This window comes from Mus pahari, chromosome 14, assembly GCF_900095145.1.
Source record: "Mus pahari chromosome 14, PAHARI_EIJ_v1.1, whole genome shotgun sequence".
Lineage (NCBI taxonomy): Eukaryota > Metazoa > Chordata > Mammalia > Rodentia > Muridae > Mus > Mus pahari.
This window is the reverse complement of record NC_034603.1, coordinates 85207259-85235258: the sequence shown is the minus strand read 5'-3', so window position 1 is coordinate 85235258 and position 28000 is coordinate 85207259. Positions and strand designations below refer to the sequence as shown.

At 55.3% G+C, this 28000-nt stretch overlaps 1 protein-coding gene across 2 annotated transcripts in view; it reads left to right on the top strand.

The window, feature by feature from the left end:
• The window catches only part of Dnah17 (dynein axonemal heavy chain 17), a 103781-nt gene that overhangs the window by 36210 nt on the left and 39571 nt on the right, over nucleotides 1-28000 (top strand). Inside the window, exons 32-54 of one of the 2 annotated variants that reach the window (XM_021213637.1) lie at nucleotides 871-996; nucleotides 1565-1651; nucleotides 3233-3358; nucleotides 3998-4158; nucleotides 5307-5463; nucleotides 6212-6316; nucleotides 9386-9543; nucleotides 9859-9997; nucleotides 10167-10394; nucleotides 10679-10816; nucleotides 11487-11619; nucleotides 12047-12174; nucleotides 12788-12936; nucleotides 17461-17743; nucleotides 17843-18016; nucleotides 18182-18389; nucleotides 18956-19121; nucleotides 21461-21563; nucleotides 22539-22686; nucleotides 23153-23244; nucleotides 24297-24458; nucleotides 24919-25083; nucleotides 25495-25686. In XM_021213637.1, the coding sequence (XP_021069296.1) occupies nucleotides 871-996; nucleotides 1565-1651; nucleotides 3233-3358; nucleotides 3998-4158; nucleotides 5307-5463; nucleotides 6212-6316; nucleotides 9386-9543; nucleotides 9859-9997; nucleotides 10167-10394; nucleotides 10679-10816; nucleotides 11487-11619; nucleotides 12047-12174; nucleotides 12788-12936; nucleotides 17461-17743; nucleotides 17843-18016; nucleotides 18182-18389; nucleotides 18956-19121; nucleotides 21461-21563; nucleotides 22539-22686; nucleotides 23153-23244; nucleotides 24297-24458; nucleotides 24919-25083; nucleotides 25495-25686 (3528 nt within the window). Of the gene's footprint in view, nucleotides 1-870; nucleotides 997-1543; nucleotides 1652-3232; nucleotides 3365-3997; nucleotides 4159-5306; nucleotides 5464-6211; nucleotides 6317-9385; nucleotides 9544-9858; nucleotides 9998-10166; nucleotides 10395-10678; nucleotides 10817-11486; nucleotides 11620-12046; nucleotides 12175-12787; nucleotides 12937-17460; nucleotides 17744-17842; nucleotides 18017-18181; nucleotides 18390-18955; nucleotides 19122-21460; nucleotides 21564-22538; nucleotides 22687-23152; nucleotides 23245-24296; nucleotides 24459-24918; nucleotides 25084-25494; nucleotides 25687-28000 lie in introns of both variants that reach the window. The other variant, XM_021213638.2, reaches the window with a different exon arrangement.

Below are 28000 nucleotides of genomic sequence, written 5' to 3'. Positions count from 1 at the left end.
GAGAGAGAGAGAGAGAGAGAGAGAGAGAGAGAGAGAGAGAGAGAGAGAGAGAACATTCACACGGAGGTTAAGAGGACAATTTTGGGACATGATTCTCTCCTTCCATCTTATGGGGATTCTGGGTATCAAACCTAGGTCTCACACCGCAAGTGCCTTTACCCACTGAGGCATTTTGCCGGCTCAGGTGGGTCATCTTCTAAGCATCTCTGTCCCTGACAGACATGGTTCTTACTGGCAGTCACTGCCTGGACGGAGCTTCCGAGTTCTTGGCATCTTGTTCAAAGAGTTGAAGCTCCCACAAGTGATAAAAAACAGCGGGCAGGCAGAGGAGAGATTATTTAGAAGCAAAGCAAAGGAATAGAGCAGACACACAGGGGCAGTGGGCACTAAAATAAGTGGCTCGGAGTTCGGGCTGGGTCCCAACACTGTTTCTGTGGACCCAGGTGGGGGAGCTGGTTGTTAATCCCTAACTTGGAACACGTGCATGCCCGATCGTGCAAACCCATGAGATAGCTAATAGGGGATTTTCCTGAAAAGTTGACTCGGGACACATTCTGCCTCTCTCCCATGTACCCAAAACTGGTCCACACTGGGCTGGCTCACTGCTTCTGGATCTGGGATGCTTGCTTGGTTCCTGGTAGGAAGCTACTGGGTAGCCATAGATCAGAGCGATGGCGGCTTTGTTTAGAGAGGGGTGTGGGTGAAGCTCAGCACAGGTGGAGATCCCAGGTGGCCAGCTTCTTTGTTGGGAAAGGACTAGGCCAGGACAGGCAGGGTGGCTCGGCCTGCCCGCCAAGCTCACCTGCCTTCAGGCGTACCAGTCACTGAGATGAAATATGCCTGCGAGGTCAGTATGAGGTCTTTTCCCAGGTGGAAGTGTGGCTGAATCGCGTGCTGGACCGAATGTGTGCCACATTGCGCCACGAAATTCCAGAAGCCGTGGTGACTTACGAGGAGAAACCGAGGGAACAATGGATCTTTGACTACCCAGCCCAGGTCTGGAATGGATGGAGACCCACTGTAGTGTGGCTCTGGGTCCTGGGTCATGCTCTTGTCTGTTGGGAATGGATTTAAGTGCATCATGCAAGCTCATTTAAAAGAAAATTCCCTTTATTTTATGTGTATGGGCGTTTTGCCTGTGTATATGTGTGCCACGTGTGCAATGCCTGCAGTGGCCACTAGGGGGCGCCAGATCCACAGGAACTGGAATTAGAGTTGTGAACATCCATGAGGGTGGTGGGGTGGGGGGAAGAAAACGGTCCTCTGGAAGAGCAGCCAGTGTTCTTAACCACAGAGCTGTCTGTCCAGCCTCGTGGCCTCATCTTTTCTTTTTTCTTTTCTTTTTTCTTTTCTTTTTTTTTTTTTTTCTTTTTGCGGCGGCAGGGGCTGGGGGATTCCTCTGTGTAGCCCTGGCTTTCCCAGAACTCGCTCTGTAGACCAGGCTGGCCTCCTGAGTGCTGGGATTAAAGGTGTGCACTACCACACCTGGCTATGACCTCATTTTACTGTCCATAAAGAACAGTTTCTCCCGGGTGGATTCCAGGTGGCGCTGACATGCACGCAGATCTGGTGGACGACCGAGGTGGGCCTGGCGTTCGCAAGGCTGGAGGAAGGATATGAAAATGCCATCAAAGACTACAACAAAAAGCAGGTTTGGAGACTCTGGGCCCTACACTGCCAGGCAGTAACCAGAAACCCCGTCTTGATGAGGGTGTCTCTTGCTGAGATAAAAGCACCATGACCAGCCGGGCGTGGTGGCGCACGCCTTTAATCCCAGCACTGGGGAGGCAGAGGCAGGCAAATTTCTGAGTTCAAGGTCAGCCTGGTCTTCAAAGTGAGCTCCAGGACAGTCAGGGCTATACAGAGAAACCCTGTCTCGAAAAAAAACAAACAACAACAACAACAACAAAAAAAAAACAACAACAAAACCACCATGACCAAAAGCAACTTGGAGAGGAAAGGGTTTATTACAGGCACAGTTTACAACTGTTGTCCATCATCCAGGAAGTCAGGACAGACCTGGAGGCAGGAACTGAAGCAGAGGCCACTGAGGATCAGGATTGCTGCTTACTGGCTCGCTCCTCAAGGCTTTCTTATGCAGTCCAGCATCCTCAGCCTGGGCTTGGCCCCACCCACAGCAGGCTGAACCTTCTCCCGTCAATCACTAATTATGGCGATGAACCACAGGCTTGCCCACAGGCGAATCTGGTGGGGGCATTTTCTCAGTTGAGGCTCTCTCTTTGAAATCACTGTAACTTGTGTCAAACTGACTTAGAAGTAGGCAGTTCAGGTCCCCCTCCTCCCCCCGTGAAGCTCTGTATTCACTGTCTGTGTGGGTCATAAGCTGTCCCGAGAGGATGACAAGTGTTCTACAGTAAACAACTTGCTGAGTTCAAGCCTCACCCCCCTCTACAGTGTGCCCCCAGAATGCCATTTTACATTCCCCCTCCCCCCCTCTGTCTCTCTTTGTGTGTGTATACATGTGCATCTCGTGTGCATGAGATCAGAAGACAACCTGTGGGGGCCAATTCTTTGCTTCCATGAATGGAACTGGGGTTGTCGGGCTCGACAGCAGGCACCTTCATCCGCTGAGCTGGCTTGGCAGTACTTTTTTTCCCTTGAGACTCATGGTTAAATATTAGAAGACGAGTGTGTGAGTTCGTGAGTGTGTGCCCATGTACATGAGCCTTGGGTGGTTTCTCAGGAACCTTAGTTTGAGGTCAGGGTCTCAAGCTTTCCCATTAGGCCCTGTTGGCCCCCTGGGAGCCCTAGAGATCCTCCTGTGTCTGCCTCCGGGGTGTTGGGATTACAAGCTCAATGCCTCCCTTACTTACACGGGTCTTGGGGATCAAAGCCAGGTTCTGTGCTTACAAAGACAGCACTCCATTGGCTGTGCCATCGCTCAGGGCGGAAGTCAGTATTTTCTCCTGTAGCTTCAGAGCCTTCCTGCACGTGTGGCCTGGTTACGGGCAGCTGTTTTTACTGAACGTACAGGCTCGCTCTTCTAAGGGCTCCACAGTGTCCCCACCTGGGAGGAGAGGAACTTTTCTCGAGGTTTTTTGTTTGTTTGTTTGGTTGGTTGGTTTTTTTCCCCACTGTGGTAAACAGGGGCTGGTGATCTTGTGCACGCTCGCGCGCACACACGCACACGCGTCATTCTCTGTGGACCCCGACAGCCTGGGCGTCCAGCCCAGTGAGCTCTGCCCTGGCACAGGTGCCCCTCTCTCTGCAGATCAGCCAGCTGAACGCGCTCATCACTCTGCTCATTGGAAATCTCAGCGCCGGCGACAGGATGAAGATCATGACCATCTGCACCATCGATGTGCATGCCCGAGACGTGGTGGCCAAGATGATCACCGCTAAGGCAGGGGCACCCATGCCCCAGGCGCTGGGGAGGCGGGAGTTCCCGGGGTGGTGGGAAGGGCTGGTAACCGGGTTTGGGGCTGGCCCCACACTCAAGAACTCCAGTGTTTACAACCTCCTCTTCCCAGGGCGGTGATTGAAGGCTAGAGTTGTCCTCTACACACATACACACACAATCTGTGGGGGTCAGATGAGTGAACTGCCAGAAGTTTCCTTTCTTGTGTGTGTGTTCTTAGGTACGCAGGCACATGTGCATGTATGTGTGCATACATGTGGCGGCCCGAGCATCCTTAAATGTGGCTCCTCAGGTGCTGGTGAGCCCTTCCTTTTTGGAGACAGGCTCTCACATTGGCCTGGAACTCAGGCCCAGCCCCACCCACCACACCCCCCCCTCATCTTCACCTCCTCAGCCCTGGAATTGCAAGCACCTGGTGTCACACTGGATGACTGTCACACCACACAGGTTCTGAGGATTGAATTCAGCAAGTTGTTTACTTCCTGGGCCAGCTCCTAAGCCTGGAAGGCCCTATCTGTAGCAGGCTGCAGCTAGGAGTAGTGAAAGGGTCGCGTACCGGCCTGAGGGGAGAGTCCCGGGGACCAGCCTGGAGCCAAGACCCTTGGGCTCCTGCTGCAGGTGGAGAGCTCGCAGGCCTTCACCTGGCAGTCACAGCTTCGACACCGCTGGGACGAGGAAAAAAGGCACTGCTTCGCCAACATCTGTGACGCCCAGATCAAATACTCATACGAGTACCTGGGTAACACGCCTCGGCTGGTCATCACCCCACTCACAGACAGGTGGGGGCCACCTACGACCCAGTGCCCAGCCCCCTCCCCACATACCTCCCCCCCCACCCCGACTCTGCAGCTAGAAGAGCCCACGTTCGGTGGGGAGGCCCTGTGTTGTAGAAGTTTGTAATCCTGACCTGGGGTTTCTACTCTGCCTTTGACAATTTAGTTCCCAGATAAAAGACACGCATGACCGACCTTTATATTTACAATAAGTCTTAAATAGCACAAGAGCTGGGCAGATACCTGCCCTCTCTGCTATTAGAATCTACTTTCCTATGGATAACCCTGAGTTATTACTTACTATGTTTCATCTAGGCTGCTCTTAATTCCAATTAGTCAGCCCTCAGGGCCATGTTTTTTATGGTTCACCTAACCCATAATGGCTTCTCTCTCTTCTGCCTCCTCCTTTCTCCTCCTCCTCTTCCTTCTTCCCCTCCTCCTCTTCTCATCTCCTCTGACCCCCAAGCCCTGGAAAACCTAAACCCCACCTATGTCTCTCCTGCCCAGTTATTGGCTGTTGGCATCTTTATTTACCAATCAGAAATAACTTAGGAGCAGGGCCACATAGGTCTATGTGCAGACTCCAGGTCTTGGGGCCCTGCTCAGCGTTACAGCAGACAGCAAGACCAAGCCCCAACAGCCCCTATTCTCTGATCCAGCCCAGCTGCCAGGCAGGAGCCCAGCCGCCAGGCAGGAGCCCAGCTGCCAGGCAGGAGCCCTGCTTTCGGCTGAGCTCTTGGTCAGACACTAGCTGTGTCCCCAAGGAATGACTTCGCTTCCCCGAGGTCTGCAGAACCGGGAGAGCTACAGGAACCCTCATAAGCGTGCAGGGATTGATCAAGACAATAAAACCACCCAGCCAAGAAGCTGCCCAAGACACCCTCAGCATGTGTCTGACGAGTCCCCAGAGTCTGGCCCCCAGACCCATAGGAGGGTCATGTCTTGCACCCCCCAGACCCACAGGAGGGCAATGTCTGGCACCCTCCCCTGTCCCTCATTCAGCACAGTGAACCCCCCCCCACACACACACACACTCTGACTTGGGTTCCTCTGGGCCTGAGCGAGTACAGCAGCCCCAGAGCCGAGCAGAGCACAGTGGGGTGTGGGTCACAGGGTCACAGTGCCCCAGGTGAATCAAGGTCCTCCCTCTGCAGGTGCTACATCACGCTCACGCAGTCCCTCCACCTGATCATGGGCGGAGCCCCTGCAGGCCCCGCTGGCACGGGTAAGACAGAGACAACCAAGGACCTGGGCAGAGCCCTGGGCACCATGGTGTATGTCTTCAACTGCTCGGAGCAGATGGACTACAAGGTATGTGGCCAGGGCTGCGGGTCCCTACCCAAGAGTGTGTGTACCCTACAAACGGAGCCCTGCAGGGCAGCAACTAGGCATCCAGAGTACCCACTAGCACCCCCTTGTGGAGGTAGAGGTCCCTGCAGTTCCATGACTGTTCTATGACTAGAGACACACAGGAGTACCTGCTTGGCGTTCAGTGTGGGGTTAGGGTGAAAGTAGTGGCCACTGGGTGAACTCTGAAGGGGACAAGGACAAGCCCATCAGCTGTAGGGTCACATCTTAGAGGACTAACTAAATGGGAGGGGAGAGACTCCAACAGTAACAGTCCCAGCATTAAGAGGGAGGAGTTGGGGCGCCCTCCCGTTGGATGAGTCCCACAGCCTCGTGGTCCCATCCTGAGGCTGAGGACAGTGGCCAAGACCCCTGTTGACTGAAGGTCATACCAGCATGTCCCCGTGAGGGGCCCTAGAAAAGTGAAGTCCTTTGATCCTAGAAGGACTTCTGTGTGAACTCCATGGGACAGAATGGCACAGTCACACGGAAAGGTCCTCCTGGAGCCTGCAGCCCCAGCCCACCTCAGAGGATGCCCTCCTCCATATGCATAAAATGAGAAGACGGGGGTTAGGGATTGGGGGATTTCTTAACCTGACGTTCACTTAGAAAAACCTGCCGGTCAGGTGTGCAAGGGAACTGTCTCCAGACACCTGCTTCCTGCAGGCCTCTGGGGCCACTCCCTCTCTCTGATCTGACTTTCCCTTTGTAGTCCTGTGGAAACATCTACAAGGGCCTGGCACAGACGGGAGCCTGGGGTTGCTTTGATGAGTTTAACCGGATCTCGGTGGAGGTCTTGTCTGTGATTGCTGTACAGGTAGGGCCTTCTGCTCAGTCTCTGGGTCAGTGGGGGGCCTGGAGCTGTGCCCAGTTTTCCCAGTATCTCAGTCACCAGAGACCCTCCTGTCTGACCACCCCAACAGCCAGGCACTGGGCAGCGGGGTGACACAGCGAAGCCTCAGACGCCCTGCCCTGGCTCCCAGGGGCCCTAGGAAGTTACACACAGAGGGGACAGTAAGGGTCAGGTACAGGGAGGCATAACTGACCCGACTTGGGGACGCTAACATAGAAAGCTACTTTGGGGTGTGGTAGCTCATGCCTATAACCCCTGCCACTTTGTGGTACGAACCCAGGAGGGTCACCACAAGTTCAAGGCCAGACTGGTCTATCGAACAAACTCTAGGTTAGTCAGGACTATAGATTAAGACTTTGTTTTGTAAGACAGAGGAGGGAGAAGGGGAGAGGGAGAATATTTGATAACCCTTAGATGGCTTTGAGATTGTACTGTTGGGCAGCAAACTAGACCAAAATGGTACAGAATGTCCCACGACCCTCCCTCTGCCTCCCCCAACACATACACACCAGCAGGATGTATTTATAATCTCGAGGAAAGGAAGTGCAGAATACAGACAGCTGGATTGATCACAGCTGCTCCGACTTATCTGAACAGTTTAAACAGTTGGCTGCCTGCAACTGGCTGGAACTCAGCCGTGCTCTTCAAGAATTAAGTTACAACATCTCCATGCATCGGTTGGCATTCACTAGATAATCCATGTAGGGAGAAACCCTTCCCCAAGCTGGAGCTCTGTGCAGAGGTGGCCTCAGGCCAGACAGGTGAACTTGACAGAGGAGAGTGAAGCACTCTGGGCTTTGAAGAACATGGCAGTATCTCAGAATAAACTAACCTGACCGGAGTGGATGGGGAAGGCATGGTTGTATATTCAGGGAATTCCCTAGCCCGGCACAGAACAGCAATGGGGAATCCAAGGCAAAGGGGGTACAGGGTGGGGGTCATGCTAACACCCCAAACTTTTAAACTCACCTGCAGGGCTCTGTGTTTCAAACGGGAGCCCCAGCAGTCCTGGCGCCCGACAGGCTGGATAGACATTGGGCTCTGAGGTCCTCTAAGGCTGGCCCCCAATCCCAGACCAGCTTGAGATCCCACCTGTGGAGCCCTAGGCCAGAGGCCCGACTTTGGAGGTCCTCGCGAACCAGGCCTAGCCGCTTGCCCCAAACCCGGACAGAAAGGAATGATGGGTAACAGGGAAAGGAAGATGGTTCCCAGGAAGAGGAACAGTGGTCTGGGTGAGGTGGGGGTGTGCAGGTCAGGGGAGTGTTAGCAAGTTAGCAAGAGTTCCAAGGCTACACAGGAAGGGTGCTGGGTACACACACCTAAGCACTAGTGTGTGGTGATGTCCCTAGCATAGAAGTGACTACCAAAGAGAGTCTAAGAAAGGTTGAGCTGAGGTGGCCTCCTCAGCTCTCAATCTGCTGTCCCTTACCCACCTGTCCACCAAGAGCTAAGTCAGTACATTGTAGCAGAAGCAGCTGCTACTCTTGCTGGAATTTCAGTAGGAAAAACCAGTAGGGGAGGGGGCAGGGTTCCTGACCACCCATGTGGAGAAGAGATGCAGGGGGTGAGAGGACCCTGAGGGAACCTTACCTCTAGAGCTCTCATCAGTCCCCCTCCCACTCCCCAATCTGAGAAGGGCCAACTGAGTTTGCCAAGGTGATAGCCACGCCTCCACCCCCTCTTCCCAGGGTCAGTCACCACCCCTGACTCTCTGACTCAGTATACACAAAGTTCCTGACCTACTCCCAAGTCATGGGACAAACCGTAGGATGTTCCATGGCATCTGAATGTTTGTGGACACAAAAGAGCAGGGATCAAAACCCTAGGGAAGGTCCTAGCAGCAGGAGATGCTCCCAAAGTCTTGCCCTCTAGTCCTGCCCAGGTGTGAGCCCTGTGGGCTACAAACTGGGAGGGAAACCCAACATGACCTAGTGTCACCTAGCAAGACCAGGCGAGTAAGCTGTGTGCTGGGGTTAAAAAAAAAAAAAAAAATCCCATGGCTGAGAGATTTCAGTCACGAGCCTGGAGCGCCCCCCAGTGGTGGTCTTAGGGTTTGCCACTACCTTCCAAGGGTTCCTCTAAAATCCCAAGCACAGACCAGATTCCTCTGTCCTGGTAAGTCAGAGGTGGCCCCAGAGACTCTTGGATGCAGAATGGCAACTAACAGGACTCTTGTGGGTTCTTGTCAGAGAGTTGACAGAATTTAGCCAGAGTCACGGCCAGAGGGCACTCCTGAGACAAAAGCCCAGCTGAGGTCGGCTGTATAACACCATGGACAACAAAATCACAGCGGTGGAGGGCAGAAGTCAAGGGCAATGACAGAGTGAAGGCCACTGCTAATTCACAGCTGCCACATTCTGTAACTGGCGCGGGGGCACAGGGGTAGGCCGACAACCCAGCCAGTAAAGTGCTTGCCACACAAACCCCCCGGCCTGAGCTCGGCTCCCAAAACCCACATAAAAAGCCAGATGTGGGCACTGGAGAGATGCCTTTGGGGTTAAGGGCACCAGTTTCTTTCAGAGGACCTGAGTTTGCTTCCCCACACCCATGCCAGGTGGCTCACAGCTCCAGGGGATTCAGCAGCCTCTGTGGCCTCCTCAGGCAGCCGAACACACGTGCATACAGACACAAGCACATACACATCTTTTCCTTAAAGAGGGGGGAAAAGCCAGATGCTGCCAGGCATCCCAGAACTCAGAAGGCAGGGGCAGATGGGTCTCTGTGAACTCAAGGCCAGCCAGGGCTACATAGTGAGGGCCTGTTTCAAAACACAAAGCCAGGTGCCAGGTGTGTAATTTTAGCACCGTGGAGGGGGAGACAGAAGGACCCCTGGGGCTCTCTGACCAGCCAGTCCAGTCGGTTGGTGAGTTCTGCATTCAACGAGAGACCCTGTCTCAAAAAAGTGTGGAGCAATAGAGGAAGACACAGTCGCTGTCTGGATTTCACGTATGTTCATACCCACACATATGTGCACACATTTGCACACACAAATGGTTACATTTTAATGTGTGTGTGTGTGTACCAACTGTTTAGGTAAAGTGTGTCCAAGATGCAATTCGGGCCAAGAAAAAGAAGTTTAACTTCTTGGGAGAGATAATAAGCCTTATCCCCACCGTGGGCATCTTTATCACCATGAATCCTGGCTACGCCGGGCGCACGGAGCTGCCGGAGAACTTGAAGGCCCTATTCAGGTGACAGGAGGGACCCAGCGATGTCCTAGGCTGAGGAGTTAGAGGAGGAGACGGAAGGCCCCAAGGCTAGCTCCCTAGATGGAGTAGGGGTAACCGGACAGCAGGCAGGCCCTGGGGCAGTTGGGGCAGTACACAGCCGAGACATTTGCTGTTCTGCTTAAGGAGTCTCAGAGGGATTGGAGCAGGTCTGGGGCCTGGAGCTTCCTGAGCTGGCTATGCGCATGGATGGGGGAGACCCAGGGGAAGAGGGGCAGCTGGCTGCTGAGGAGCCAGGGAGGTGAAAGTGGGAGAGACAGCTGCTCGGTCACTTCTCAGGCCCTGCGCCATGGTGGTCCCTGATTTCGAGTTGATCTGTGAGATCATGCTGGTGGCCGAGGGCTTCCTGGATGCTCGCCTCCTGGCCCGGAAGTTCATCACCCTCTACACCCTGTGCAAAGAGCTGCTCTCAAAGCAGGTGTGTTCTTCCAGCCCCTAGGGCTCTTGGCCCAGCCTGGGGTGGGGGTGGGGGATCCACACTTATGTCTCTGCCCTCCCTAGCCCCGAGATGAACTCTGAGCCTGACAGTGCCAAATGACCACAGTCAGATGACGGCAAGTTCACATCTGAGTTCCCACTCCCCACAGGACCATTATGACTGGGGCCTTCGTGCCATCAAATCTGTGCTGGTGGTAGCCGGCTCCTTGAAGAGGGGGGATCCTACCCGGGCAGAGGACCAGGTGCTCATGAGGGCCCTGAGAGACTTCAACATCCCTAAGATCGTGACCGATGACCTGCCCGTGTTCATGGGGCTGATCGGTGACCTCTTCCCGGCTCTGGATGTGCCCCGGAAGCGAGACCTGAATTTTGAGAAGGTAATTCTCTCCCCTCCCTGACGTACACCTCCATATCCATCCTGAGAAACTTGCCCTTTGCTGCAAGAATCGGGAGTGGGGGGTGGGGGGAGGATGAAAGTTGCTTCCTGCTCCCCAGACAGCCCCAGGCTTCAGAACCAATGGCCACAGAGATCTGGAGTTGGGGCTCCAGGACCATGTGAGTTCTGGGTGAGATTAGGGGTACAGCTTGGAAGCTCAGCCACAGGAATGGTTGCCTTCCTGTGCCCTCTTAACCCCGTCGCCGCCACTACCGTGTCTCCCAGATCATCAAACAGAGCATCGTGGAGCTCAAGCTTCAGGCTGAAGACAGCTTTGTGCTGAAAGTCGTACAGCTGGAAGAGCTGCTTCAAGTCCGACACTCGGTCTTCGTCATTGGGAATGCGGGCAGCGGCAAATCCCAGGCACGTCGCCAGCACTCGTCGGTACCACCACACACACACACACACACACACACAACCTGCCTCCTGGAGGCCTGCTGCTCACACACTCCTGTCCCCCAGCAAGGCCTGGGGCCATGATGAACCCTGGGAGGTAGCAGCCAACACCACCAGTGCTAGCAATAGTAAGCCAGCCAAGCGTCTGTCTGAATGCCCTCAGGGCGGGATCCTTACCCTCTTACAAAACCCATTCCCTAAGACACAAGAACTAGGGGGTAGAGAAACTGGGTGTGGTGGTGCACACCTTTAATTCCAGTGCTCAGGAGGCAGAAGCAGGTGGATCTCTGTGAGTTCAAGGCCAGCCTGACCTACATAGAAAGTTCTAGGTCAGCTGGGCTGCAGGACGGTGTCTAAGAAAATGGCAAGTCAAAGGGGTCCTGACAGCAAGGTATTGTTTAAAAGGCAAAAACTGTCTGTGCATGGTGTCTTAAAAAGAAATGTGTGCACACACGCGCATGCACACACACACACACACACACACACACACACACACACATCCTCAGGTGCCCTTAAAACCAGTCTCTGAGTGAAAAAACGTCCGGGGCTGCACAGAGGGCTGCCCCGTGCAGACCGCGTCAGGTATCCCCGTACAGGTGCTGTGGACGTTGAGCCAGTGGGTGCTCCCCACCCGCAGGTCCTCAAATCCCTCAACAAGACCTACCAGAACCTGAAGAGGAAGCCCGTGGCGGTGGACCTGGACCCGAAGGCCGTCACCTGTGATGAGCTGTTTGGCATTATCAACCCGGCGACCAGGGAGTGGAAAGACGGTGGGTGGGGTGCGGTGAGGTGTGGAGCGTTACCTGCAGTGGGGCTCTGAGACCCTGAGCAGGCTCCCTGAGACCTGTGCAGTTTCCGGCCAGGTCCTGATCACTGCAGAAGGGCTGATGGAGCCCTTGCTGGTGCACTCGAGGCGCAGAGCACCTGTGCCACCAGGCAGGCAGTGGTGGGAAAGGGTGGGGCTGAGCGGTCAGAAGGAGGCAAGAGCAGGGGCTAGCACAGGTACTATGAGGAAGAGCAGAAGAGCAAGAAGGCCTCCGCTGTCCTTTAAGGGCAGGACTTGCCACCTCTGAGAAACCGAGCAGGCCTAAGGTCAGGCCCACCTAGGCATGACAGAGTGAAGGCCACAGAGTGCCTGGCCTGTTACGTAGCCCCCTCAGATGGGGCTGTGAGCGTCACCAGCCTGCCTCCCTCCAGGCCTGTTCTCAACCATCATGCGGGACCTGGCCAACCTCACTCACGATGGTCCCAAGTGGATTGTCCTGGACGGGGACATAGATCCCATGTGGATTGAGTCCCTCAACACGGTCATGGACGACAACAAGGTACGAGAATCCCTGGATTCACAGCCGAGACCCCGCCACCACCACAGTATGAGAGAGCTTTACAGTTCATGGGCAGTGCATACACACAGTGCGGAGAGGGGGTGGGCAAGGTGGCCGGGAGTCTGTTGAGAGCCCAACACAGAAAGTCGTGGGCCACAGACAGCACCTGCCACAATAGACGCTCTCCTGAACCTGCCCGTGGTTCTGCTTCTGTGTGGGCAAGAGTGAAGCTTGAGGCTCAGTCTCCAGCTCACCCATGGGGCAGCATAGAAACGACCCTTGGCGAGGCGCAAATGGCCTCCGGAGCAGCTTAAGATGACTCTTCCCAGCACACCGGAGGGTGAGGCAGGAGGGTCAAGAGTTCAAGGCCTGCTTGGGCTGCAGAGCAAGACCCTGTCTCGAAAACAGGGCTTCTCATTTGGATAGAAGGAGACACAGAAGGATCCATAGCGGAGAGGTTGTGGCTTTGGAGGGGTGCCTGTGTTGGGTAGGCATGCAGGGAGCTGGAGGCAAGGAGAGCATACAGGGTCATCGTGGTCACGTGTGCCACCAGCTCAGTGGCTCCTCCCTTGGGGGCTGCCACTGACCAATGGGCTCGCTTTCTCCTCCCTAGGTCCTCACCCTGGCCAGCAACGAGCGAATTCCCTTGAATCGCACCATGAGGCTGGTGTTTGAGATCAGCCACCTGAGGACAGCCACCCCGGCCACCGTCTCTAGGGCCGGCATACTCTACATCAACCCTGCCGATCTAGGGTGGAACCCGTGAGTAAGGCTTGGGCGCTCTCATCCCAAACGTGGCAGAGAAAGTGGCCAGTAGACTGTCTGTCGTGGTGGCGTGTGCTTGTGTGTGCCCATCAAAAGGACCGTGTGCCATCTCACCTGATGTTCAAGTGGGCTGTGTCAGAGCCCCACACGCTTGTGTGTAGCACGCTGGCTCCCCTCCCCCTGACCTTTTACCGTCACTGAGGTAAAAGTTTTAGGCATGGGACAGAAGCTGACAGTGACAGCACAGGACAGCAGCTGGTGAAACACTTCCATACAACAGCTGAGCAGGGAACTGGGATGAGGAGAAGCCTGTCCTGCCTGTGGGTGCAACTGTCCCAAGGACTGAAGTCAAGCTGCCACCCGAGAGTAGAGGGAACATTGAGGAAGTCCAGGGCCCGGGTCGGTATCCCTGGTGAGGACTGGAACTCACGGGGGGGGGGGCGGGAGGGAGGCCCTGGGCTGGCGGAGAGTAAAGGCTGAGGGTCCAGGAAGAAAGAAGTTTGTGACATGGGGAGCTGCTCCTGCCTCTCCTGTGGCAACAGGGGTGGCAGTGGGGGAAGGCATGCGCCTGAGAGCAGCTTCAGGTCTGAGGAGCAGAAGACTCGATGTTGAGATCTCCCTGCTTGGACCCGTGGCCAGTGACTGGCAGAGTAGTAAAACTTCAGGGGACACAGAAAGGACATTGGAGCCCATGTCCTTAGTCAGCTGGGATAGAAATCCATGGCGTCTTCTAGGAACCAACAGGCTCAGGACGCTTACCTGAGCTGGAGATGAGCATCTACTCATCAGTCCTTCTCCTCACCCATCCTCCCACACACTCACCCATCCATTCTCCCATCTACTTATCCATCCTCCCACCCATCCATCCATCCTCCCACCCATCTATCTATCCTCCCACCCATCCATCCATCCATCTTCCCACCCATCCATCCTCCCACCCATCTATCTATCCTCCCACCCATCCATCCATCCATCCTCCCACCCATCCATCCATCCTCCCACCCATCCATCCATCTTCCCACCCATCCATCCATCCTCCCACCCATCCATCCATCCTCCCACCCATCTATCCATCCTCCCACCCATCCATCCATCCTCCCATCTGTCCTCCCACCCACCCATCCTTCCACCCACTCACCCATTCTCCCACCCAACCATCCATCCACCCACACACTCAGCAGTCCATCTCCCTACCCACTTATCTATCTGTCCATCCATTTTTCTACCCAATCATCACTTCATCTACCCTTCCATCCATCTATCCATTCACCCTCCCATCTACCCAACTGACCCTTTCTGCACACTGTGTCTGTTGGACCCTAATCATTCCATGCTGGGGAAGTTGATTTTCCAGGAAAAAATATGGGCCGTGATTGCAGAAGATAATTTTCCTAACAAAACTCACACGGTTTTGGGAACAAAGAGAATCATACCCCAAAAGCCATTTCAGAAGAGACACAGGGGGCAGTGGTGAGCTACACAGACACCCTGAGGGGAAACTGGAAGGAGCAGGAAGATGGCTAGACCACACTAGGAGACAAGCAGACTGGAGGTAGGAAGTTGGCCCTGACCCGGCAGACAGGTGCCCATCAATAACTCAAGAGAGACTGTGGAAGAAAGGGGCTGAAGCCAGGCACAGAGGAGGCCCTGGAGGCAGGCACCAGGCACAGAGGAGGCCCTGGAGGCGAAGAGCTGTGGGTCCTTCAGCAAGGGAAGGGAAGTTTATTTGCCAAGCTGAGAGACAGTCTTGAGCACAAGGAGCAGGCCTGAGGTGTCCACATGTGCACCACGATGGTAGAGAGAAGGAAGTGTGAGGTCAGACTTTGTCCCTTTTCCTTCTTCAGTGGGAGGTGAGATGTCTGCTTGTCTGCTGGGGGCAGCCTGCAGGATGAGACCAGGCCTCCAAGGGGCACTGAGGAAGATGGCCCTGCAGGGACAGACAGGGAGCCAGACAGACACCTGGGGTGGGAAGTTGGGGGGAGGGGGTGTCTGGGAGCTCCTGAGAGGGGACATTAGCCTGGCAGCACTTTAAGGAAGAGTTGCATGTTGGGCAGCCACTAACAGGAGTCCATCCTCTGAGGGCTGAGGCCAGGAGTCCGAGGTCAGGATGGTGGCACACTGGGCCCTTGAAGGATATAGGGCAAATTGGTCCCAACTTCTATCAGCTCTTGGTGGCCTGTGACCACCCATGGATGTCTCCATACAGCCCTCTGCCGGGCATCAGATTCCTGGTCCACTGTAACCCAGGACGGCGACATCTTGAGATCTGCATCTTGATTATGCTCACAGGAGCTCCTGTCCTATGTGAGGGCCACATTCTGGGTGGGTGGGTGGTTGAGACAGCTCTTCTGCCCTCCAGCAGCTTGGGTTTCCAGGGAGAGCAGGAGGCAGGGCAGGAACCAAAATGAAGCCTGGGTACAAGACGAGACACGGAAGAAGGAAGACAAGTCATGGACACACCACGAGATGGGAGGCGTCAGATCATAGACCACGCTAGGATACAGGAGATGGGATCATGGGGACAGCTGTGGGAACAGCAAGGAGAGGAGGGAGCCAGACGGGAGAGTGGCGAGGGCAGAGGAAGGGATTGGACACTCCTGGGGTGTCCAGGGGAATGGGAAGAAGATGGGTTCTGCTGAAGGAGAGACAGGTGAAGCACCCTCTCCAGATGGAGGAGAGGTAGGCACAGAGCCCCATCCCCACCTCCAACGGAGCATCAGTGACATGCCCCAGCTGCCTCTGGGAGTGAAGCAGGAAGTGCCTGGACCTGTCAGGAAGGCTGACCTGTGTCTCCAGGTATGTCTGCCTGAGTCTGTGCACAGATGGAAGCCAGCATGCCCCGTACATGAAGTCACCAAAGCAATGTTTGTTACAATGTGACACCAAGGCAATGTTACAATATGGCACGGGAATCCTCAGCTCAGAGTGGGAAGCAGCAGCCGTAGTCCATATCTGCATGTCAGCCCACCCTCTGGAGGACCACCTGCATGTGGAGTTTGCACCTGCACTGCATCCCACATGGGTTCTCTACCACACTGGGATGCAGGTGTTGGGGCCCAAGGCTTCAGCTTCCTGTCCCATGTCCCAACAGCAGAGCAGGAAGCTGCAGAGCTTCTATAACGCTCGTGGCGAGGCCCGTGGGTCCTGGCTGTGGACAGTTGCCTCATGTTTCATAACATGAGCTTTCTGCTTATGCCTCGGGCATCCTGGAAATGACGCACGCCCTCAGCTCGCTGACCCTCCAGGGAGCCCGGCACTATTTATGCTTTTAGCAGACACTCCTCTGGCACTCACCTTGGACCAGGCTCCCCTCTGTGAGCTTTACAAAGAGCATCCTGTGTGGTCCCCTGGAGTGGAGGTGAAGCAGACAAGAATCGGGAACCCAGAGCTGCTGAGTGACTTGCTTCAGACCACAGCCGGCTATGGTCCACCATGCAAGCCCGGGCAGCCAGCCACAGCTTCCCTACCCCTCATAACAGTGGTGTTGGGGCATGAAGTCATGCCACGCAATCTGGAGTGGTTCCCACGGGGCCATCTAGCATATGGACTTGGACTCTTCTAGTGATGGTGTCAAGTTCAGCTTGAGTTCACTGAAGCAAAATCTCTGACTACATATACGTGTATGTATTCATGCATATATGTGGATTCTAGTCAGGCATGGCTGGATGCAGAGGTCCAGATGATGTCACAAGGGTCCCAGCTCCCCTCCTCTCTTCCACCTTTAGCTGTTTCCTCCCCACAGATGACCTCATGAGCTTTTCTGTTCCCCTCATCCCCAGCCCTCAGCATTAGCTTCAGCTAGGGGAAAAGATGCTTCCTGGGTAGCAACAGGAGTAACTCTCAGGAGACTGGGGCCATAGCTCATTGGGGTGAGCACATGCTTAGCACACAGGAAGCCCTGGGTTCAACCTGGAGCACTACACAGTCTGGGCCTGGTCACTGTGCACCTGTGGTCCCAGCACTTGAGAAAGATGGAGGACCCGGGAGTTCAAGGTCATCCTTGGCTACATAGTTTGAGAACAATTTGGGATTCAAGAGATACTGGGGAAGGGGGAGAAAAGGAAGGAGGGGACTGCAAGAAGGGGAAGGGCGAAGGGGTGGGTGGCTCTCGAGAGATGACTAAAGAAAAGCGGAAAGAGCCGGGCAGTGGTGGCTCACGCCTTTAATCCCAGCACTTGGGAGGCAGAGGCAGACAGATTTCTGAGTTCAAGGCCAGCCTGGTCTACAGAGTGAGTTCCAGGACAGCCAGAACTACACAGAGAAACCGTGTCTCAAAAAAAGAAAAGGAAAGGAAAGAAAAGAAAAGAGAAGAAAAAGAGAAGAGAAGAAAAGGGGAACAGGCTTAGTTCGCTCCAAAAGCCACTAATCCCAAGAGAGAACACAGACTCCCCACTGGCCCAGCGTCCCCTTCAGTCACACCCCTGCTTCCCTGGCCACCCCACTGGTGGTGTGTGTGAGGCAGGTATTTATCTGAGCAGGGAGCCCCAAGGCAGATTGACCATCAGCCATCCCTCCCTCCAGGGTGGTGAGCAGCTGGATTGAGAGGCGCAAGGTGCAGTCGGAGAAGGCCAACCTGATCATCCTCTTCGACAAGTACCTGCCCACGTGCCTGGACAAGCTGCGCATCGGCTTCAAGAGGATCACCCCTGTGCCCGAAATCACAGTCGTCCAGACCATCCTGTACCTGCTGGAGTGCCTGCTCACGGAGAAGAACGCCCCGCCCGACTCCCCCAAGGAGCTGTATGAGCTGTACTTCGTGTTCTCCTGCTTCTGGGCCTTTGGGGGCGCCATGTTCCAGGATCAGGTGACAGACACCCTGGGGACCCGGCTATCCAGACTGGGCCACCCTGCCGCTCTCTTACTGAGCCTTCGATCCTACCCTCCTCTCTCCTCCTCTTAACAGCTCATTGATTATCGAGTGGAGTTCAGCAAGTGGTGGATCAATGAATTTAAAACAATCAAGTTACCCTCGCAGGGGACCATTTTTGACTACTACATTGACCCTGAAACAAAGAAATTCCTGCCTTGGACAGATAAAGTGCCTAACTTTGAGCTGGATCCCGACATCCCACTACAGGTATTCTTTGCCAGAGCTGTGGCCGGGAAGAGAGCTCCATGTCCCCTCCTACCTGAGTTACAGCAGGGCCCTTTAGTGACTCCGGGGAATTAGACCTGCAGGCCAGCTGGAACCACCTCTGCTGTGTGACACCCATGCCCTTCTCCCTCCTGCTACCGCCCTCAGGCCTCTCTAGTCCACACCACAGAAACCATCCGCATCCGGTACTTCATGGACCTGCTCATGGAGAAGGCGTGGCCCGTGATGCTGGTGGGCAACGCGGGCACTGGCAAGTCGGTGCTGATGGGGGACAAGCTGGAGAACCTCAGCACCGACGACTACCTGGTGCAGGCTGTGCCTTTCAACTTCTACACGACGTCAGCCATGCTGCAGGGTGAGAGGGCCTGGCCCCACCCTCCCACCGGCCCCTCCCACGCCACGCCCCCAGGTCATGCCCCTCCCACACCAGGCTCCCTCCCACACCATGCCCCTCCTACACCACACTCCCCACGTTCCTCTGTGGGCCCAGAGGATTATGGACTACGAGTCTTGTTTCCATGGAGGCACCCGAGCGGTGTCCTGGGCAGATGCTATAGTTGTGGTCAATGTGGGGCACTGAGGGTCGGAGAAGTGGCCAGGTCCGCGTGAATTCAATTTCTCACGGATTAGAGGTTCAGCCAAGGTTGAGACAGATCTCGGATCCTGCCACCTCCACCTCTGACTGGTGTTTTAATACAGAGGCTACACTGAGTGGCAGATGGTGGACCGTGGTGGACCCCTGCTGCGCGCGCGCACACACACACACACACACACACACACACACCACAAGGGTATTTTTCTGGGCACACCCCACAATTCTGATCCCTGGCCTTCGATTTCCTTCTCCTCATGGGAGGCAGTCTGTCCCTGCCCTATCTAACAGGCACCAGCTCAGAGCGATAAATAACCTTCTGTCCTCAGGGGTGCTGGAGAAGCCTCTGGAAAAGAAGTCAGGGAGGAACTACGGCCCCCCAGGGACTAAGAAGCTGATCTATTTCATCGATGACATGAACATGCCGGAGGTGGACAAGTATGGCACGGTGGCCCCACACACCCTCATCCGCCAGCACATGGACCACAGGCACTGGTGAGGACCTGATGAGCCTGGGAGCATGGCCACGACTCTGCTAAACTGGGGGCGTGGCCACGACTCTGAGGGCGGGGACACGACTATGCGAAGGCGGGGTGGGGTGGGTGTGGCCGTGACTCTACGAGGGCGGGACTAGGGCTGGGCAGTCATGGATAGGAATAGAGAAGGTGGCAGGAGGCTTGGCTGATCAGGGGCTGGTAATGAGACCATGGGGTCACGGGGCAGGGCCGTGGCTGTGGAAGGACCATTCATGTTCTATGATATTGCCACAAGCATGTCAGTAACTATGGCCAAGACCCCCCCTAAGGGGGTGGAGGTAGATCTGTGCAAGACCCTCGGAGAGCTCTAAGAAAAAGCCCAAGGTCTATCACAGAGGAGTCCCGGATGGGTCAAAGATGCCCCTTGGAGATCTGTAGGGTGGCTGGGAGCCAGACACTGTCAGGATTGCTCTGGATGTTCAGCAGCCTGTGCTGAGAGAAGCCACGTGCAAAGACCCTGCCGCAGGAGGGAATGTGGCCCAAGGATGGACTAAGAAAGGAAGAAAGGAGGGGTGCACATGGTTGCTTCAGTCTGACACAGGGGACTCTGTCCCAGTGGCACTGGGACACCCAGGTGGCACACTGAGGAACAATCAGGCTATTCAGGTCATTTACCTCTTGAGGAAGCAGCCCAGGCCAGAGCTGGGACTAGCTAGGATCAAAAGAACTCGAGAAGCCAGTTGGTGGGTTCCCAGAGACCTCCCCCTGTCCCACCCCTACCAGCCAAGGACTGTCAGGAGCATGCTCAGGGGACCAGGCTGCCTGTACGAGGCCACAGTCCCAACACTGACCCATGGGACCCAGGGCGCCCCGAGCTGTGGGGACAGCCAGGACCTCAGAGGTGACCTCACAGCTTGGGGGAGGAAAGGGGCTACACACAATGACCCTCAAGAAGGAAGTGGGAGAGTGAGTGTCATGAACACAGGAGATGGTGGCAAGGTGATGGGGTGCCACCCCACACCGTGGCTTTCCTGGGGAGGCTGCTCGAGACTCATCCACCCTCCCCACCACAGGCCCCTATTGAGCTCCCCTTCTGGCTTCACAGCATCAAACATTCCAGAAGGTTCCTCCGGCCTCTGGTGCCCTCTCCCCTCAAGAGTCCCTCTTGCTGGTTAGATTCCAGCTGCCTCAGCTCAGCCCAAGCCTGCCTGCCGTCAGATTATCTCCGGAGGGGGGGAGGGGTGGCCTGCCTGCCTGCCGTCAGATTATCTCCGGAGGGAGGGGAGGGGTGGCCTGATTTGAATTTTCAGAAGATCCCTTGGATCTCCTTGAGCCAGCAAGGATGGCTCAGCAGAGCTTGCCCCGGGGACTAACAACCAGAGATTGTCCCCTGCAAACTGTCCCCTGCCACCCTCACATAATGTTCACAATGTGAAGTCAGTCCCCGAAGCTGCAAAGTTGGGAGGGGGCAGGGAGGAGCTTCTCAGACAAAACTTTGTAAAGCCTGACAATGCAACAAAGCTGCAACAAAGCGGCTCCTGTGGTTACTTCAGAGTTGTGGGAGTTCATTCACCAAGAGGGTAGGGTAGGTTGGCAGCAGTTAACAGACAGGACCCCCACCACCCTCCCACCACACACCCTCCCCCCGACATTGTACTCAGTCAATGGAGTTGTCATCCTGAACAACACCAGCATCACCAAGGGCCAAGTGGGAAACACACAGAGTGGTACAGTCAGGACAGTGACACAACTGAGCAGGAAAGGTGGGGACACGGCTCACTGGGTAATGATCGGGCTTACCTTGCACGCAAGGGACCCCGGGATCAGTCTCCAGCACTGTATAGACCAGGCCTAGTGGTGTACGCTTGTAATTCCAGCACCCGGGAGGTGGAAGCAGGAAGATCCCAAGTTTGGGGGTCATCCTTGGCTACCTGGGGAGTTAGAGCCAGCCTAGGATGCAGGAGGCTCTTACTCATAGGGCGGGAAGCTGTTTTGGTGTGCCTCCCTCGTGGCAGGTGCCCTTACAGGCAGGCTTGTGAGAACACTGGCTTGCGAGAGCACTGGCTTCCGCATCCTATGATGCCGCGCAAAGGCAGGAGCATCGAGGTACCAGGCAGCTAGTTATCCAGGCCAACATGGCTGACCACCGCCCCACGAGAACTGGACTGGAGCCCACAGCTGTGCTCAGAGGGGCTTCTGCCTCCCATCAAAGCTCCCCTCGGCACAGCACACAGCTGGCTCTATCATGCCCGCCAGTCTGCTCAGGTCATCTTCCTTATAGGCACATACCAGGTGACTTACAGGAGGGGCTTTTCCCAGCGTGTGGTGGGACACTCACAACGTTCCCACCCGGCACAGGTATGACCGGCAGAAACTGACCCTGAAGGACGTGCATAACTGTCAGTATGTGGCTTGCATGAACCCTACATCTGGCTCCTTCACCATTGACCCCAGACTACAGGTAAACAGAGGCCAACCACTCCCGTCAGCTGCTCCAGGTCGAGGCAGTGCTGGCCCTGTCTCAGGAGTGTTAGAGCTCAGGCTGCTGAGCTAGAAAACCCCTAGCCTTTCACTGTTAGGAAATTGAGGGGAGCAGGAAGGGCGGGAGGCCAGACAGCCCTCCTCATGAGCCCAGAAGGCTGCCAGATACGCCAGGTGTGGTGCACACAGATGCACACGGAAGCAAGAGGACCGTGAGTTGGGAGGCCAGCATGGGCTATGATGCAGACCCTGTCCCAGAACATGAAAAGTTGGGGTTGTAGCTCTGTAGAACACATCTGGCATGCACGAGGTGCTGGCCTTGGTCTCCAGCAGATGCCCGGCTGCAACCAAATTTCAGATAATTCCCGATACTTTTTAGTATAAACATTTCCCATATGACACTGGAGACAGACTTGAACTCCAAGATGTACCGCTGGCTATATGAGGTTCAGTTTTGTATCTGCAGCCATGCCAGGTTGGTGTCTCCAATCACCAAAGCCACAGGGACCTAGATATACACCCAGACCAAAGCCACAAGGACCTGGGCTCTCTGTGCCACACCATGCCTCTGGGAAAAAAATCTCAGGACTGTGTGTGTGGTGGTTTGTATATGCTTGGCCCAGGGAGTGGCACTATTAGAGGGGGTGGCCTTGTAGGAGTAGGTGTGGCCATGTCCCTGCCTTGATGATACTGGACAGAACCTCTGGACCTGTAAGCCAGCCCCAATTAAATGTTGTCCTTTATAAGACTTGCCTTGGTCATGGTGTCTGTACACAGCAGTAAAACCCTAAGACCGTATGCGTGGCTGCTGCTTCACACAGGATGGGCGTTTTCAATGTATCCTGACTCTGCCCCCCCCCCCAATACGTTAGTCAATGGCGACAGGGTCTGCTCTTCCCAGAAGGTTAGCCATGGCTGTAGGAAGGGCCTGATGGGAGCTCCTGATTGTTTGCAGCGCCACTTCTGCGTGTTTGCTGTGAGCTTCCCTGGCCAGGAGGCCCTTACCACCATCTACAACACAATCCTGGCACAACACCTGTCATTCCGTTCAACCCCCTTGGTGATCCAGCGGCTGAGCAGCCACCTGGTGAATGCAGCCCTGGGTAAGCCGAGACTGCCTCTCCTCCACCAGCCAGGCAGTGAAACCCGCTGCTTATGGGCTGGCGGGGCTTCCTATTTTCCCCCTGGTAAATATTTCATCTATTCTTCAGTATATATATATATATATATATATATATATATATATATATATACACATATATATAAAATTTTAAATGGTGCTGCCTGGTAAATATTTCATCTATTCTTCAGAATATATATATATATATATATAATTTTAAATGGTGCTGCAGCCCGAAGAGATGTGAAATCCAATGGCTTGTGGGTTGGAGAGAGGAGGGGTGATTTACAGCAGCAGCAGCGAGGGCCCGCCCTCCTCAGAGAGCCTTGTAGATTTCTCTGTTAAATTGTCACTATTTCATAGTCCATTTGCTTTAGGAACTTTAAGCCCTGCACTTCCTGGGGCCATTAAGAGCCCATAAGAATCGATGTGCCTCTCTCCTGTAACAGCCTTGCACCAGAAAATCGCAGCAACGTTCCTTCCCACGGCCATTAGGTTTCATTACATCTTCAACCTCAGGGACCTCTCCAATATATTCCAGGTACTGCTGTAGCTCTTGGTCACGCTGCCCGTGGTCGAGTCCCTGACCGCGGGGCCTCTCCTCCTCCGCAGCGCTCGGGAGGAAACAGAAAATGAGTGTGGGATGAGGGTGGCGACAGGGGTAATGGGAACTTGTAAGGGTGGTGCTGATGTGATGATAGTGGTGATGGTGGTGGTGGTGGTGGTGGAGGTTGTGGGTGTTGTGGTGATGGTGGTGGTGGTGACAGGTTGAAGATTATTAATATGATGGCGGCCATTACATCCCCTCCTGTTTAATGGCCATTTACTCTGAGCCAGGCATCGGGGTTAGCAGTGTATACAACCGTTGTCTCCTCCCAAAAGCACACAAAATCAGAGCTCCTGTCCTCCACTTAGCGCAGGAAATCTAAAACTCAAGGTTAAACCTGCACTGGTCCCTCCCCACTCCCAACTTATCAGCTCAAATGTCGTATCCTTGCAAAGGCCTCCACACTGTCCCATGTCGGTCACTCCACTCTCCCTTCTTGCGCCACTCACAGAATGCACTCTCTCCTGCTGGTCGCATCTCCCCGTGGAGCACAAACTCCGAATATACAGAGTCCACCCCGCTACCGTGATGGTCCCAAGGGCCTTTCTACTTAACACCTGCTAAGCCTGAGTGGGCTTAGCCAGGACCCAACCCTCCCCAGGCTGGACCCACACAGCCTGCTGTGGAGCCTGAGCCTCTGTCACTGACCATGTCACCCGGTCACAACTTGCCTCCCTGTCCCTCCTATACTATGCTCCCCTTAGAAAATGGACCCCTAACCCTGCCCTTGGAGGAAGCTCCCCAGCCTCTGAGGGCACAAACACACCCTCTCAGCTGGGTATGCCCTCTGCAGTCAGTGGCTTCTCTGGCCCCAAGCAGAAGCCTCACAGTAGCTTACATAGCTCCCTAGGGAAGTTCTCACCTCCACGCCCCATACCCCAATGCTTGGCATGGCTTGGCCTGGCTTGGCTTGGCTTGGCATGGCTTGGCTTGTCTCACAGAGCAGGCAGAGCCGCTGACACACACTGTGTGTCGGGGGGGGGCAGGGCATCTTATTCTCCACAGCAGAGATTCTGAAAACCCCGCTGGACCTCGTCCGCCTTTGGTTGCACGAGGCTGAGCGAGTGTACGGGGACAAGATGGTTGATGAGAAAGACCAGGAGACGCTGCACAGGGTCACCATAGCATCCGTCAAGAAATTCTTTGATGTAAGTTTAAGCCGTCAGGTTCCCCTGCTGTACTCGCAGAGGGTTCAGCGGTTAGGGCCAGGGATGCCCACGGCCTCTGAGAAGGTTCTTTGTTGGGGACAGGGAGGCCCAAGTGATGGCTCCAGCATGTAGCAGTGTGAGTAGTGAAAGAGAATTAGTCGTTCAGAAAGCGTGACCTCCTGCCCTCCACCTGTAAAGGGGCGCAACTGCCTCGGTCCTTGTCACCTGTTGCCACATTCCCAGTGCTCTCGGGCCACGCAGTCATCCCACATCATGGACCACCCTACGGGAAGGGAGTGTCCCATGAGAGTAAGGGCTAGCACAGTGACAGTCTGGGTCATTGGAATCATGACCCAGCCTCCTAAAGGCCTCATGGGACCACCTCGGAAGGTGTGGTGACCATGGCAGGCGTCTGCCTGTGCTTGGTGGCACGGAAGCAAAGAATCTTGTCTTGGCCCAGGATCTCGGGGAGGAAAATCTCTTCGCCAAACCCAACATCTTCTGCCACTTCACGCAAGGGATTGGTGACCCCAAGTACTTCCCCGTCACGGACGTGGCACTCCTGAACAAACTGCTCAGGGACGTGCTGGACAGTTACAATGAAGTCAACGCAGTCATGAACCTGGTGAGGAGCACTGGAGCCCGTCCGTGGCCCATACAAGCGGCCAGGACACGGATCTCCTTCCATGTCACCAAGCCACAGTGTCCCTTATCCACACAGACACCTTCCACAGCCCCTGGTGGGCACCCCTGTGTTCCCTTCATGCATATCTGTCATAAGTGTAATCTATGAGCAAAGCCACATTTGAAACCACAGCTCAGTGGGGCCATGTGTCACTGGCACCTTCCAGGAATCAGCCAAGGCCTGTACTCGCCACCATGTTGGCACGCAGGCGATGGCCTCTGAGCATAAGTGATTGGTCATGTGATCTTGATGAGCACCTGGGATCCCCACAGGGGTGACCCCTTGACTTTGGCAAGCAAGGGTCTGCGCTTTCCAGAGGGGTAGCACCCATGACCCCTCTGATCTCCCCAGGTGCTGTTTGAGGACGCGGTGGCTCACATCTGCAAGATTAACCGTATCCTGGAGTCTCCTCGGGGAAATGCCCTGTTGGTGGGTGTGGGCGGCAGTGGGAAGCAGAGCCTCTCACGCCTAGCCGCCTACATCAGCGCCCTGGATGTCTTCCAGATCACACTCAAGAAAGGCTACGCAGTCCCAGACCTCAAGGTGAGGGGGCTCCCAGGGAGGCAGAGAAAAGGCCCACCACACCCCTTCCCGAAGAGAGGCCAATCAGGAAAGACACCAGATGTCACCGGTGCCCTCCAAAAAGGGCCAGGACACAGGGTGACAAGGGCAAAGCAGCGTGTCTTAATTACCCAATGTTTGACGTCAGCAGACGAGGGCAGAGCGGAGACCACGCAGGGAAGTGTAGAGGCCAGCAGGAGAGACATGAGATTCCTGCCTTGGTCACTGGGCTATGTAGCGGTTGCCCCCAGTTCTCTGGGTTAAAGAATTCAGAGCCACTTTTAGCCTCATGCCGGGTCCTGATGCAGACCGCTCGTCCTGAATTGACTGAGTCCATGCCGGTGGAGCAGATCTGCCATGCCCCAGGCCCGCCGCTGAGCCCTCCCATTGATTTCTTCTTCCCGAAAGTTGGTCTCACAGGGAGCTCGTGCCAGTCAAGCACGATTAAGCTGGAGCAAGTTGTCAGGGCGCAGGCGAAGAGACCTGAAATTGATCAGGGCGCACTACGCAGTCCTATCTGTCTATGTCCGTGCTGGAGCTGCCTCTGCAGGGCCTGGGTGATGCCCGAGCAGCCCAGGAGGCCCCTAGAGGATGCTCCCCGCAGCAGACACAGCAATCCCCTGGCTGCATCAGAGGGAAAGCTTGGAAAGCCCGATGCCTGGGATGCGGGGTGCAGATGAGGCTCTGAGAGGGACAGGGAACACGGGTGGGGGCTGCAGGGATCGGGAGTGTGGGCCGGGAACCACAACCTCTGAGCCATTCTCCATACATTCTGGTGGCTTCCATTCTGCGTATAGTCAACTCTGCCTTCAAACTCTAGAATGAAGGGACAGGGCCTCCCACGTGAAGCTTTCTGCACCGTTCCCTCTCTCACGTGTTTGTCTTCAGTGATGTCACCACGCCAACTCAAGTGCTGTTTAAACCCCACCCCCAAGAGCCCTGTTTTTTAAGATTCTGCCTATCCACCCACCAGCTTGTACTCCTTCCCTTTGGGGACTTTACCGCCGGGTCTTTGCTTTAGAGCCAATAGCAGGTGTCCAGTCCTCTTTACTCATGGGCATCAGCCACAGTAGCACTGTAACTGTGGTCTGGAAACCTGTCACCCACACCCACGTGATGGGGCTAGCTTCCTCCCTCTGCAGACCCAAAGCTAAGAGTGGAGAAAAGGCTGGGGAGGAGACCCCATGCCATAGGAGGGGAGCGGTCAATCTGTCTTACAGTGGTGGTGTGGTGCAGTTGACCGGGTGCCCGAGTGTTCCTGGTGTCATGCCGCTGTTCTTTAAGGTGACTCCTGGAAGCAGCAGACACCCACCAGAGACTAAAGACAGGCGACGTGAAGATTTGGGAGTTTACTTGGAAGCACTTAGGGTACCACGTGGGAACCACTGGCCTCTGTCCCAAGAAAGATGTGTGAGCAAAGAGAGGGGCAGGTCTGACCTGTTTTAGAAGAAGAGTCGTGGAAGAGACAGGGATGTAGATGTCGGCCTGTGGGGGAGGTGTGGCAGGCCCACAGGAGATGGCCCGCAAGCATGGCCCATGTGAGATCTGGAAGTGCTACAGAGGGGGAGAGCCAGGTGGAGACTGTGAGGGGGGGAAAGTATAGTAACGGCGGCCCAGAGGAAGGACAGACTCCATGCATGTCCAGCATGCCAGTCGTGCAGGCCAAGACACAGGACAGAGCACCAGTCAGCAGAGATGAGGGGACAGGGACAGGCTTCAGGTCAGTGTAGCGGGTTCCATGGCCAAAGATGAAGTGGTCCTGGGCAGGCATCGGTAAGGGGGAAATGCCCTGTGGTCTTGATTGTGATGGGTTCTCCAGGGGCACCTGGCAGACAGAACCCCCCAAGGATGCTGGTGAGGAGGTTTCTCCCAAGGGAGCTGCCTGGCAGCGGCATCCCCAGGCTTCCGTGGTCCAACACCTTTCTCAGAATCTGCCATCTTGGTCTTAGCACTCAGTGGCAGGGCCCTTGATTTCGCCAGTCACCCAGATTCAAAGGCCCTCACTTGCCGGAAACTCATCTCCGCTGGCCGGCTGAGACTGTGCGGCAGCCCTGCTAGCAGCTGCTTCCGGAGTGTCTGTCACCTGGAAACGGTTACTGTCCTTCCTGCTTTTGGGGGTGAATGCTGGATTCAGACATTCATCACTAAGCCACAGGGCTGGGTGCTCTGAAAGATGAGACCAGTGTCCCGGATCCGGCCCTCACCCTGAGGCTGGTCTCAAGGTCACCGCTGTGGAGAATATCCCAGCAGCCTTGGCTTTTTCAAATTCAGAGGGGTTTTTTTGTTTTGTTTTGTT